General features: G+C 35.6%; 1 protein-coding gene across 1 annotated transcript in view; it reads right to left on the reverse strand.

The window, feature by feature from the left end:
* The window catches only part of LOC111051769, a 70875-nt gene that overhangs the window by 8539 nt on the left and 48657 nt on the right, over positions 1-13679 (reverse strand). Inside the window, exons 2-6 of the mRNA XM_039419974.1 lie at positions 8448-8684; positions 5843-6173; positions 4799-5756; positions 2545-2750; positions 209-568 (exon numbers count right to left, since the gene is read on the reverse strand). Of these exons, the coding sequence (XP_039275908.1) occupies positions 209-568; positions 2545-2750; positions 4799-5756; positions 5843-6173; positions 8448-8684 (2092 nt within the window). The remainder of the gene's footprint in view (positions 1-208; positions 569-2544; positions 2751-4798; positions 5757-5842; positions 6174-8447; positions 8685-13679) is intronic.

Raw genomic sequence — 13679 nt, forward strand, 5'->3', positions numbered from 1 at the left:
TTGGCTTTTGGCCGCTCAGTGATAACTGGCTTGAAATCATCCTTCGAAGTTGGCGATCCTTTGAATGGTCCTTCAGGTTTGAGGTTATCATGATGACGTTTCTGTGGCTGTCTCACATCTTTTCTAGAATGGTTTTGTAGACATCCTGACTTGTTGTTGTTGACTGGAATACTCCTTTTTCTGTATGGAGGTTATCATAGTGATGCACTTGAGTTACTCTTGTTATAGGGTGCTCTTTGAACTCCTGAGAGGTTGTTTCAAAATACCTCTCACCATCCTGTTTTGTCCATGTTCTTCTTCGCTTAGGTTTCTCTCTTTCTGTTACTTTTTCTGTGAAATCTAGCTTGGATGATGAATCGAATGACATCTCACCCTCAGTGACTAAGTTATCCCTTCTTCGTTTCACTTCCACCTTTGTTGTTATCTGATGACCTTGATAGGCATCACTTGAACTGGTTTCAGAGTGGAACTCTCCTATTTCCATTTTCAGATTATCATCTCTCTTCCTTGGCTTCTGAGGTTTCACTGGCCATCTCTCTGGGTAGTCATCTTTTGTATGGGAAGTAACCTGGAACATTTTGAAGTTCATAAATTAGAAATCAATCCTTAGGTTAGAGGAAACGATAGAATACTCTTAGTAGTAATTAATAGAAAAACGTTTTATCTAAAGTCCTAGATAAGCTTCTAGAACATAATAACTTATGCATTTTTTTCACTCAGTGAATGAATGACAAGTTTTATTGGAACTGATTTTAATGGCTTCTCTCTTGTGTTTCTCTACGATTCCGAATGTGACCTATAATCTTTTAATGATGATTTGCAATACGAAAATTAGCAATTATTAATAACTACGATTGTAGAAAATTTCATCTTCTGCTCGTTTAGTTGCATCACATTGGTTTCTTATTTGCAATTCAATATTAAATGTTCTATTGTTTAAAGAGCAGAAATTCAATCAATCTGCAAGCAAACATAATAATAAAATGGAAGAACATTTTTATCACCAAGATCATAATAATCTGTTTTTGACAAAGGAGAGAGATAATTGTGTTTTCCAATCTGATACCAGATTAAATTTCCAATTAGGACATCCATGGTATGAATTTCAAAATACAAACATTGTCATTCTCCGATGTAGAGGAGATTGCTGCCAAAAATTATTATTTGGATGTATTATTATACAGGCCATAATATGCACGGTAAATTAGCTAAACTCTGGATGAGGGAGTGATTTGGATGATTTGGACTTTCACTGGCAAGAGATTTGCAACACTCGACCCAAGGTGGTCGCTGTACTCAAGGTAGTCGCTGTATTTGCTTACTCAAGGTGGCTGAAACTGAATGTGGATTGTAAACTATTTCTTTCAATTATGCAACTTTTTCAGTCTTTTAGAATATCTCTTCAACAACCATCCTTTAAGACGTGTGTGGTGAACAGTTTCAAGGTAGACTAAATTCATAAAATTTAACATAATAGAAACTGTTCTTCTCTTGAAAATCACTCTTGATCAAGATACAGCGGTTGTGTGGTTCAAAAAGAGGTTGTGTTTCGAAAATTGAAATATTCTTGTAAAATAAATGTTGTAGCCTAAACTCTGTGTCTAGACTACAACAGAGCTTATCAATAAGTAGTGTTTCAGCATGGAAGACAACGCGAAAAATGCTATTCTTACCTTCTTACTTCTTCTTTAATACTTCTTCTTACCTCCTCCCTTCAAGTTGAATAATCCGGAAAATAGATTTTATGATGTGTGTAACTTAAGGTGAGGATGAGAATATGAAGGGAGAGGCTGCACCGTTGTGATCATATTTATTCATGAATTATCGTGGAAGTTATCACTCGATCATGAAGTTAAATATATCCTGAAATTATGCGCCGACTTCAAAGAAGGACGACTTCATAATTATCAGATGGTATCACTTATCAGTATTGCATTTCCATAACGCAGTACTTCAGGAAATTTTCTACAACTACTTCCAATAAAATTCAACTTAGAATTATAGATATAATTCATTTTCTTACCTATAAATTAATATATTGTCGAATTATCATTAATTCGCTCAGATTGTTGTTCATTCTGATATTTTTTTCTGTTGTGATTTGCACTTTTAAAAATTACATTCTAATTTTTATGTATTGTAGGAAGTAGCATCAAAAGGATATGTTGGTTTGAGTACTGAAATTGTCAAACCCTGTGTACCTATTCATCAATAAATCCAATGCAACTGATATACCGATATGATGCTTCTGGATTGAGTATTCCGTGAGATACTCCAGAAAGAACTCTTTGAAGTTTGCGAGTATAAACCATTTGAAATATCACAATATATACTATATTATTATACTCTTAATAATCAAAAATGGATTATGAATTATTAATTCATTCGGCCGAACATCCCATTCCGGAGAAAAATTGTTGCACTACTTGATAGTCTTTAGGTTATGATTTTAGTTGATTGAGGCCTGTTATTCGGAAGAGATTCATTGATAACGATTATCTTCTCTCCACTGTTATGGATAATATAAATTACCATTATGCCTACCTGGAATTTTCCTTCACCAACTGTTAAATTGTCAGATCTTCTCCTTACGATCTGAGTACGCTCCGTCGTATCGAATCGTTTGAACTCACTCCTACTCGTTGTTTCGATGTCCATATCACCTTCCAACTTCGTCCAGGTATTTCTTCGAACCATGGTTGGTCTTTCACCTGGCTCTCCTTTGAATTCCAGTTGTTTTGTTGTCACACCTGTTGATGAAAATAATATTTTTGAAATTTATTTATTCACAACACTGACATGTTTTACAAATATTTTTACAATGCAATTATTATAAAGAAACAGTATCATGATGGAAAAAAAGAAAATAACTTCAGTAGCTTAACAGCTGTGGTTGAAGTTCTACACTATTGTTATTGTACATAATAATATGAACGAGACAGTCACTTGATTTTGATAACTAAAAAAAAAGAATAAATCTTTGTCAATTTCACACAAACAGAATTAGAGCAATAGTAAAAACAAAAAAGAAATAATAATAAAACCTGAAAAAACAAATGAAATATAATTTCCTGAAGTACCTAAACATCTATACAGTAAATATATAACATAAAAAGAATAAATACAAAAATTAATAAATAAATAAACCTCTGTCACCAGTCAATTTTTAACAATTGAGTCTAAAACCAGTCAAATTGAGCATCAGTAAAGTGACAAATAAAGGCAAAAGTCAAATTTAGTACAAAATTGTTTCAAATACTACAAGAAAATACTGGAGGAAAAATAATATTAATTCAATAAAACCGATTTACGCGGGAAAAAATGAAGAAAGTCTAAGTAAAATCAAAAACAGTGAAAAGCGTCTTGAAAAGATGGAAAAAATAGCAACGAGAAATGTATGATAGTCTAAAGAAAGGATAGTGTTGGCCTCTATAATTTACTCTTTCTGACTGTCAACATTAAGGTGCGTACAGATATACGCGCCGCGAACATGAGCAATTCAATTTTAATCAGCTGATTATATCTGTATTTTTACAGAAACGGTAAGATACAGATATAAAAAGCTTGGCATCAGCTGATTGAAAGTGAATTGCTCATGTTCGCGGCGCGTAAATCTGTACGCACTTTTAGATACAAGTTTCGATGAAAATAATATAATATACTCTTTCTGACTGTCAACATAAGATGCAAGATTCTGTTAAATCATAATTGGAATGTGCCGGTATCAATATATCAATAAACTACTGATAACTGATTGAGAATCTTTCAAGTATCACCAATTTAATAACTATACACTATTCCAATTAACACTGTTTCGATAATACTATTATTCAATTACTGATTGGTTTCAATTCAGCTTTGGGAAGAGAGGAAATTCTTCAATACTGTTACACTCAATAACAACTATTTTGAAAAAAGTAGTATAATTTAAATAATTGATGAAATTTAGATTTAAAAATAATTATACAGTGATCAATACTCATGATGATTCTCTCTTGGAAGAAAATTTGTGGAAGCTTTCTTAGTCTTATCTTAAACAATTGTTTAATTATTACTCAAATTCACAAACAAATTCCATAACAAAGTTCCTCAATAAAATAATATAATATTCATATATTTTGGATTCTATCACGAACTGCAACTATCAATATTCACCAAGAGTTTGTTATAAATCAACGTCTAAATAAACTGCTAGTCGTTTTATTGTAAGAAAATTTCAGTGAAATATAATATAGAGCTTGATCACTCTCATCAGATATTTGTTTATTAGAATATCATTTTTAATTGCAAAAATATCATTTTCAAATAGTATTCCTTGAATATGTGAAGTAATGTGATTCAAGCGAATAAAGTTGTTCAGAAACTCTATTCAAGTTCTCAGACAGACAGCAACATATCATCCATGAATCCTTTTTTTTTACATACTTTATGTTAGGCATATATCTTGTTAGTTACGGTAGCTATCCAAGCTCTCAGTAATTATGAAGTCTATCACTTATTGTCAAAGGAAAATCTAGAATGACGACTGATTATGTTCCTGGAACGTTATGGTCGGGTTGCACAAAAACCTTTTAAATTTTAATCATGATTAAATTCTACGAGAACCAATCGGAAAAGGTTCTCCTGAGAAGAAGGTTTCTCTGATTGGTTCTTGTGGAATTCAATCCAGATTAAAAGTTAACAGACTTTTGTTCAACAAAGTGAGTGAATTGAAAATTTAGAATAACACTGATAAGCTCCTGTAACATAAAAATGTGCATTAGAGAGTAAGCAGTGATAAGTTTCAGTTTGAACTGACCTGTGAATACACCTCCTGTAGTTAGATTGTCTTCATGTCGATGGATTTCAGCTCTCTCTCCCCTCACTTCTCTGAACTCTTCAATGATTGTACGTTGTCCATGGAATTCTCCCTCTGGTTTCAAGTTGTCCTCAGGCTTCCGAATTGGTGCTCTCTCTCCACGAGTTGGTGCATCAGGAACTGAAGGCCTCTCAAAATCACCCTCAGGCTTCAAATTGTCAGATGGCTTGAAAGGCTTAGGTCTTTCTGCTGGTTGTACCTTGGAAGGTGAAGGTCTCTCAAAGTCTCCTTCAGGCTTCAGATTGTCAGATGGCTTGAAAGGCTTGGGTCTTTCTGCTGGCTGCACCTTGGTAGGGGACGGTCTCTCGAAGTCTCCTTCAGGCTTGAGATTGTCTGTTGGTTTTATGGGCCTTGGTCTTTCTGCTGGTCCATACTTGGCAGGCGTTGGTCGTTCAAACTCACCTTCAGGCTTCAGATTATCACTAGGCTTGATTGGCTTGGGTCGTTCACCAGGGCCCACTTTGACCGACTTGGGTCTCTCAAATTCTCCCTCAGGTTTCAGGTTGTCCAACGGTTTGAATGGTTTGAGACGCTCTGCCGGTCCTACTCTCTCATGAACGGGACGCTCAAATTCTCCTTCAGGTTTGAGGTTATCTGGATGCTTCACGATTGGAGCTCTTTCTCCCGGCCCATACGGTGCAGGTTTTGGTCGATCAAATTCGCCTTCAGGCTTCAAGTTATCATGAGGCTTGAAAGGTTTTTGCCTCTCTGCTGGTCCCACCTTGGTAGGGGAAGGTCTCTCAAAGTCACCTTCCAGTTTCAGATGATCTGGATGTTTTACGACTGGAGCTCTGTCACCAGGTTGGTACTTTGCATGTTCAGGTCTATCAAAATCACCTTCAGGTCTCAAGTTATCTGGGTGTTTCACGATGGGTGCTCTCTCACCAGGTGCATATTTGTCTGGTTTCGGTCGGTCGAATTCTCCTTCAGGTCGGAGGTTATCGGATGGTTTAATCGGTTGGGTCGTTCAGCAGGTCCTACCTTTTCAGGTTTAGGTCGTTCGAAAGATCCTTCAGGTCTCAAGTTGTCTGGATGCTTGACAATTGGTGCTCTCTCACCAGGTGCATATTTGTCTGGCTTCGGTCGGTCAAAGTCTCCTTCAGGTTTCAAATTGTCATGAGGTTTGAATGGCTTGGGACGCTCAGTGGATTTTGGGCCTTCGTGTCTAGTTGGCCTCTCAAAGTCACCTTCAGGTCTTAAGTTATCATTGGGTTTTCGGACTGGAGCCCGCTCTCCAGGTCCCAGTGCTGGATAGTCATGTCGTCTCTCTGGAGTATAATCTCCCTCTGGTTTCAGATGATCATCATGTTTGAACCTGTAGAAATAATAGAGAGGATATAGAATAGAAAGAATGCTTCATGATTCAAGTTAACACAATACAATATTTAAAAACACGCATTTGCCTGATTTGGCAAATGAAGAATATGGCTTGATTTGAGAATCCCCAGCCGGAGAAAGTATAATATATTATGCCATTTTGAATATTCTAGAGCAGGATTAAGTTAACAAGCTGATTATGATTATGATTAAACTATGAGAATATTCTATGATTGGTGTAGTTCATAGTTTTCCTATTTTCTCATCAGTTGTGAAAAATATACAATATATCGAACAAAATAATAATTGTTCATATATTTGGAATAGAACAACATAATCTTAATTACTAGGAGGATGATGAGGAGGAGGAGGAGAAGGAGTAGGATTCGAATTTTGATATTTTCATAGAGGAAAGATAGCATAACTTATTATGTAATCTGAAGGATTCGAATTTTGATATTTTCATAGAGGAAAGATAGCATAACTTCTTTCTGAAGGATTCGAATCCTTCTCCTTTTTCTCCGAAAAGAACTACTAGGACTATCGGCTCAAGATATTAGTGAAATTTGCAACATTAACTCCCTTTACCATGGGATATCTTCATATCTTCATATCCCATGGTATAGGGAGTTAATGTTGCAAATTTCACTAATAACCTAAGCCGATAGTCCTAGTAGTTCTTTTCGGTGAAGCTATGTGTCATTGATAGAGTCTCTCATACTGTGTCGTTCTTTCACTTTCACCCCAACAAAAGAGTAATAATAGACAGTAGTCGACAGAAATCGGCTTGAATTTTGGAAGATAAAATATCTATTTCATGGGATAATATATTCTCATGTTATCTTTTCTTAATGATATTATGTTCCAGTCTCAGTCATAATAGACAGTAATAGTCAACAGTAATCGGCTTGAATTAACAGAAAATCAGCTTAAATTTTGGAACATAAAATACCCCTATCATGAGATATCTTCATATGCTATCTTTCCTCTATGATATTAAAATATATCTTTGTCTCAACGTATTTTATTCAAGTATGAGATGTAGAGCACGCGTCCCTTAGCTTTACCTCCGTAACTTTCAAACGGCATATTGGCAAGGTATGGTTCGCGGGGTAATATTCACGGCTTTGAAAAACATCAGGCTTCAGGGACCCCAGATGGGGAGAGCTAACTTGAGAGAGCTCCTTGAAGGAAGCTCCCCACACACAGATATTCTTCATGAATAAGAGAACTGCAACATATTACCAGCAATGGAAGGAGCATGTTGAACGAATGTCAGCTTATAGACTGTGTTGTGCTAAAAAGACGTAACTTCAAAAAGTTCCTTTCTGTATCTTTTCGGATGCAACACGTTGCTCTTGAGAAGATACAAAAGAACATCTTTTGCTCATGAAAATATACATTAAAGTTCCTTGCGTATCTTTTAGGATGCAACACGTTGCTCTTGAGAAGATGCAGAAGAGCATCAGTCTGTTGCTTATGAAAATATACATTAAAGCTCCTTGTTTATCTTTCAGGATGCAATACGTTGCTCTTGAGAAGATGCAGAAGAGCATCTGTTGCTTATTAAAATATACATTGAAGCTCCTTGTGTATCTTTTAGGATGCAACACGTTGCTCTTGAGAAGATGCAGAAGAGCATCTGTTGCTTATGAAAATATACATTAAAGTTCCTTGCGTATCTTTTATGATGCAACACGTTTCTTGAGAAGATACAAAAGAGCATCTTTTGCTCATGAAAATATACATTAAAGCTCCTTGTGTATCTTTTAGGATGCAACACGTTGCTCTTGAGAAGATGCAGAAGAGCATCTGTTGCTTATGAAAATATACATTAAAGCTCCTTGCGTATCTTTTAGGATGCAACACGTTGCTCTTGAGAAGATGCAGAAGAGCATCTGTTGCTTATGAAAATATACATTAAAGCTTCTTGTGTATCTTTTAGGATGCAACACGTTGCTCTTGAGAAGATACAAAAGAGCATCTTTTGCTCATGAAAATATACATTAAAGCTCCTTGTGTATCTTTTAGGATGCAACACGTTGCTCTTGAGAAGATGCAGAAGAGCATCTGTTGCTTATTAAAATATACATTGAAGCTCCTTGTGTATCTTTTAGAATGCAACATGTTGCTCTTGAGAAGATGCAGAAGAGCATCTGTTGCTTATGGAAAGATATTTTTTCAAAAATGTTGGATGTTTTTGAAAGGGGAGTATTGTAGTCTAGTGGACCTCTGGGCAAAGCTACAGGACCCGGTCTGTAGAAGGACTTACTTGGGCTGACGGTCGGCCCTCTTCGGCTCGAACTCTGAGCGATAGGCAGTGGTGGAGTCGATTACTCCTTCGGGCAAGTGTAGCTCGGTGTGCAGCCGCTGAGGCCGAGGACGCTCGACTTGCTCGGGTCGCCACTCGTGGAACTCCTCGTGCGACAGCGAGTCCTTGGGCAGAGGGGCTGGTGACCAGTCGAGAGGAGGGCCCACATCGCCTGGCTGGTGGGTGCATGTGTGACGTCTGCAATCAAACAACACACAAATAAATTAATTGAATAAATAATTCATAATTCATCAATTGATTCAAAGATACACAATGAATAATCAATATATTTTAACAGAATGTTTGGATTTCCTTCTATGTTTGGTTTTGAAGCATATAAATTAAAAAACTTCCTTTGTGAAAATAATTGAGGACTAAAGATTTTGTGAAGTGAACAACAACAAGACTTAACCTATTTGGGACTATATGTAACCTTATCTGAATTTGGGAGAGAAATAGCACAAGGTTGCCTTATTTTTTCTCTCCCTATCATTTCAATGATGTAATTTATTATTGTATGTGTAACCTTATCTGAATTTGGGAGAGAAATAGCACAAGGTTGCCTTATTTTTTCTCTCCCTATCATTTCAATGATGTAATTTATCATTGTATGTGTAACCTTATCTGAATTTGGGAGAGAAATAGCACAAGGTTGCCTTATTTTTTCTCTCCCTATCATTTCAATGATGTAATTTATTATTGTATGTGTAACCTTATCTGAATTTGGGAGAGAAATAGCACAAGGTTACCTTATTTTTTCTCTCCCTATCATTTCAATGATGTAATTTATTATTGTATGTGTAACCTTATCTGAATTTGGGAGAGAAATAGCACAAGGTTACCTTATTTTTTCTCTCCCTATCATTTCAATGATGTAATTTATTATTGTATGAATCAATAAAGAAGAATGAATAGCTTGAATAAATAATAGAATTAATAGATTGGACAAATAAATTAATTCAATCCACAGTAATATAACAATCTAGTTATATAACCATTTAATGTGAATAATACAATGACCATAATCAAGCTAGAAATAAGGAATAGTTTGACATACTTTTATTTTCATCTTTTGAAAGATCGAAGAATCTCATACTGCTTCAAGCAGTAAGCACGTGTACCACTAAGTAAAACACTTATATCTATATCAATTGTTAGTATGCAATGGGTCTTGCAAGACTTGGCAATACATCGTCATTTTTGATAAAGAATCAATAAAGGACCACAAGTACCGATTGCACAAAAGCCGGTCAATCTTAATCGTAATCAATTTTACAAGAGCCAATCACAGAAGAGTCTTTTCGAAAAGAAGGCTTCTCTAATTGGTTCTCGAGAAATTAATCTCGATTAAAATTTTACCGACTCTAGTCCAACCGGCACCAAGCGTTTTTATCATTGAACAGCTGTTTACTGACATCGATCTTCACCGCGACTTACTCATTCTGCTTGTACCATTAAGGGCTAAGCCTTACGAAGCGTTTTTCCAGGGGTTTTCAGACGAGTCGGCAGGGCAGGAAGCTCTTATTGGCTGATTCAGTTGGCGTTCGGTAATCAGCTGATGATCAGTCAATCGGAGAGCTTCCCGCCCAGCCTACTCGTCTGAAAACGCCTGAAAAAACCCTTTGTGTGGCTTGGCCCTTTAGGTACGAACAGAACAAGTAGATCGCGGTGATGATCGATGTCACTAAACTTCTGTACAATTGTTAAAACATTATTTTGGAATCATTTTTAATTAGTGGTACTACGTGTGGTACTTACTACATGAAGCTTTGCGGTATTACTTGAAACTTTCTAGTTTGGAACCATGTAGTCACGTCTACACCGGAGTTGTCAGAGATTTCAAACAAACTTCAGCAATTTATTACCAATTTCTTCAACATCACTGAAACATTTTAACTTGTTTTCTACAGAAAAAGATCGACAACTTCATTGAAGGTAAACTATTTGTGAGCAACATTTTGTTGACAACTCTGTTGTAAACGTGGCTTATCTCTCAATAAATATTCCAATAATCTCACACCCGAAAAGAGTCTTGAAACTTCAAAATAATAAGCCAATCATTTAGATTCATTTCAGAGACATAATTGTTAAATATATTCTCAGTGAATAAAAGTGCCAAAAGTGATTCATTAGCACATCTTCAAATTTGAGCCCAGTAGAGTGTCGGATGTAAAGCTATTACTCTCTTGATAATCAACATAAGGGATTATAATTTGACGAAAATATAAATAATCAGGGTTTTCCAGAGAGTAAATATCTTAACATCTTACTTTGATTTGGTAATTCGGCCACACAGAGCTGAGAAAATCGGATTTTTCTGATGAAAAGTGAGCACCATCGGAGCAGCTACCATACTGTCTGTAGAGAATGAATTTTCCTGGCTCTTTCACACTCTTGTGGGAGATAAGGTTCTTAATAAAATATATTGAATGGATAGCTTAAAAAAATTTAACGTGGTTTTTTGTACAGATACGCTATTTTGGGTCAATTTCCATCAAATCTATTCCTTTCCATTGATTCAGATTCTAAAGTCTACAAATTCTAACTGAGGCCCGGTTGCACAAAATCCGGTTGAATTCTAACCGTGATTAAATTCACGAGAACCAATCAGAGATGGTCTTCTTGATAAGATGGCTTCTCTGATTTATTCTCGTGGAATTAATCACGATTAAAATTCAACCGGCTTTTGTGCAACCGGCCCTGAGACTTTTATAATTAAATCTGTTGAAATAAGTTTTTTTGAAGAAAAGTGTAAGAATCAAACGAACTGACCACATCATAAAAGTCACTCATAAGAAAGAAACTTTTTCAATCAGGTAAGTATTTTGAAGTTTATGTTCTACAAACATTATTTCATGATCTTCAGTCAAGACATCCTATTATATTAAGCAAGCAATTTCTGTATTTTTATATCTGGTTATCTATCTGGTTATTTATATTTATATCTGGCTATTTATGTTCAACGGACCTCAAAAACGGCTCTAACGATTTTCACGAAATTTGGAACATAGTAGGTTCATGATATAAAGATTCGATTGCACTAGGTCTCATCCTTGGGAAAACTCGCTGAACGATAGTAAAAGGATAACTTATCCTTGGCTGAAACAGCTGTGGATAGTAAAAAAGTGAGTGAGCGAGTAAGTATGTGAAAAATCAAAATATCGCATCCCCGAAATTCATAAGATAACATATAGCCAGCTGTGAAATATAAACACGATCATTTTAGAGAATTGTGTTCTGTTTATCAATAAATAAAAATAACGAGCGAAGCTCGGTGCCCCGATATTAGTAGTTAATTTGATGTACAGAAGGCTGTAAGCACTCTCCCAGATTCAATTTCTCTTAAGAATCATTCTACATTTGAGGATTATGGAGTTAACATTAGAACTTGATTGATAGTAGTTCTAAAATTAGTTAACAGACTGATGTCTACTTCAATGTTGAATAATATGCTTTCATAAAAGAGTGAAATAAGTATCTTTGAAAACTCCACAGTTCATAAAGTTTCTAAATTCTTGTTATATCGGATATAGGGAAAGAAGACACCTTTTAAAATGTTGGAACTCTTCTATTCAACCAATTGTAGTCCTATAATGCCATCTGAATCATTTTTCTCAAGAGTGATATATGTACAGTATCCAAGAAAACTCCATAGTCTATTAAGTAATAATAAATTGTCCCTAAGGTCTCGTTATCTCAGATATAGCGGGAAAGAAGATACAATTTAAAATGTTGAGCCTCTCCTATTCAATCAATTATAAGCCTATAATTGCTTCTTAAAATAAGCCTATAATTATAAGACCACTGATAGGGTCACGACTTTGATGTCAATTAGCACTTTCAAACTACCTGTCACCTGTTGATAGAAAATATTTCACTGGATACTGTCAAACACCTATAATTTTGTTACTCCAAACTCAGTTATTCTTACAAGGACTTATAATGATTATATTCGTCTATTAGGGACCTATTATAGTGGTTGTTGTCAAGAGCATTGTAGTCAATGAAAATTGAATAAGTTTTCATTTTGTTAGTTTGAAATGAAACGTTGAAAAATAAGTAAACACCGCACTGACAAAGTATCGCGAGAGGGCTTCACCACTTACTGACCTGGTTCCTTACAACACCCGGCACCATAATATCAACTCGCTACCCTTTCCCGAAAACCACAATTTAGCGCATGCGCTTGTCAAATAATTGGGATTCGACTGGTGTCCGTAGGTGAGGTCCACGTTATAATGGCAGTGTAGAAAGTTAGGAGAACTGCGTTGCATAGAGGAGGATAGCTGATACCTGATGTAATATTAACACTGTTCATTCTTGTTTAAAATAATCAATTATTGACCGAGCGAAGTGAGGTCTAAGATTCAAATCGACGGTTTGGCATTTCTCTTAATGTTTAAATGTTTATATGTTGCGCATTTACGGCGAAACGCGGTAATAGATTTTCATGAAATTTGACAGGTATGTTCCTTTTTAAATTGTGCGTCGACGCATAAACAAGGTTTTTGGAAATTTTGCATTTCAAGGATAATATAAAAGGAAGAAGGAGCCTCCTTCATACGCCAATATTAGAGTAAAAATCAGACTATAGAATTATTTATCATAAATCAGCTGTCTAGTGGACTATAATACTACCCGTTCAAAAACATCGAACATCTTGAAAATGTATCTTTCCATTAACGTTAGTAGACAGTTGACTATAATACTACCCGTTCAAAAACATCGAACATCTTGAAAATTGTATCTTTCCATCAACGTTGTAGACAGTTGCAGCCAGACCTGTTAACAGCGCTCACACTCACATTCCGGGACGACACGTGACGGTACGATATAGGACAGAAAGCTCTATGTTTATTTAGGATTTTTTCTAGACATTTTTAATTGATAAATTATTTATTAATTTTTGAGAAAACATAACAACAGGTAAATGTAACTCACTGAGCGCGAGGTCTACTGTTCACAGAACTACTAGTATACCTGATGTGATTTTAATTGCTCATTCTTGTTTAAAATAATCAATTATTGACCGAGCGAAGTGAGGTCTAAGATTCAAATCGACGGTTTGGCATTTCTCTTAATGTTTAAATGTTTATATGTTGCGCATTTACGGCGAAACGCGGTAATAGATTTTCATGAAATTTGACAGGTATGTACCTTTTTAAATTGTGCGTCGACGTATAAACAAGGTTT

The sequence above is a fragment of the Nilaparvata lugens genome, chromosome 2 (genome assembly GCF_014356525.2).
Source record: "Nilaparvata lugens isolate BPH chromosome 2, ASM1435652v1, whole genome shotgun sequence".
Classification (NCBI taxonomy): Eukaryota; Metazoa; Arthropoda; class Insecta; order Hemiptera; family Delphacidae; genus Nilaparvata; species Nilaparvata lugens.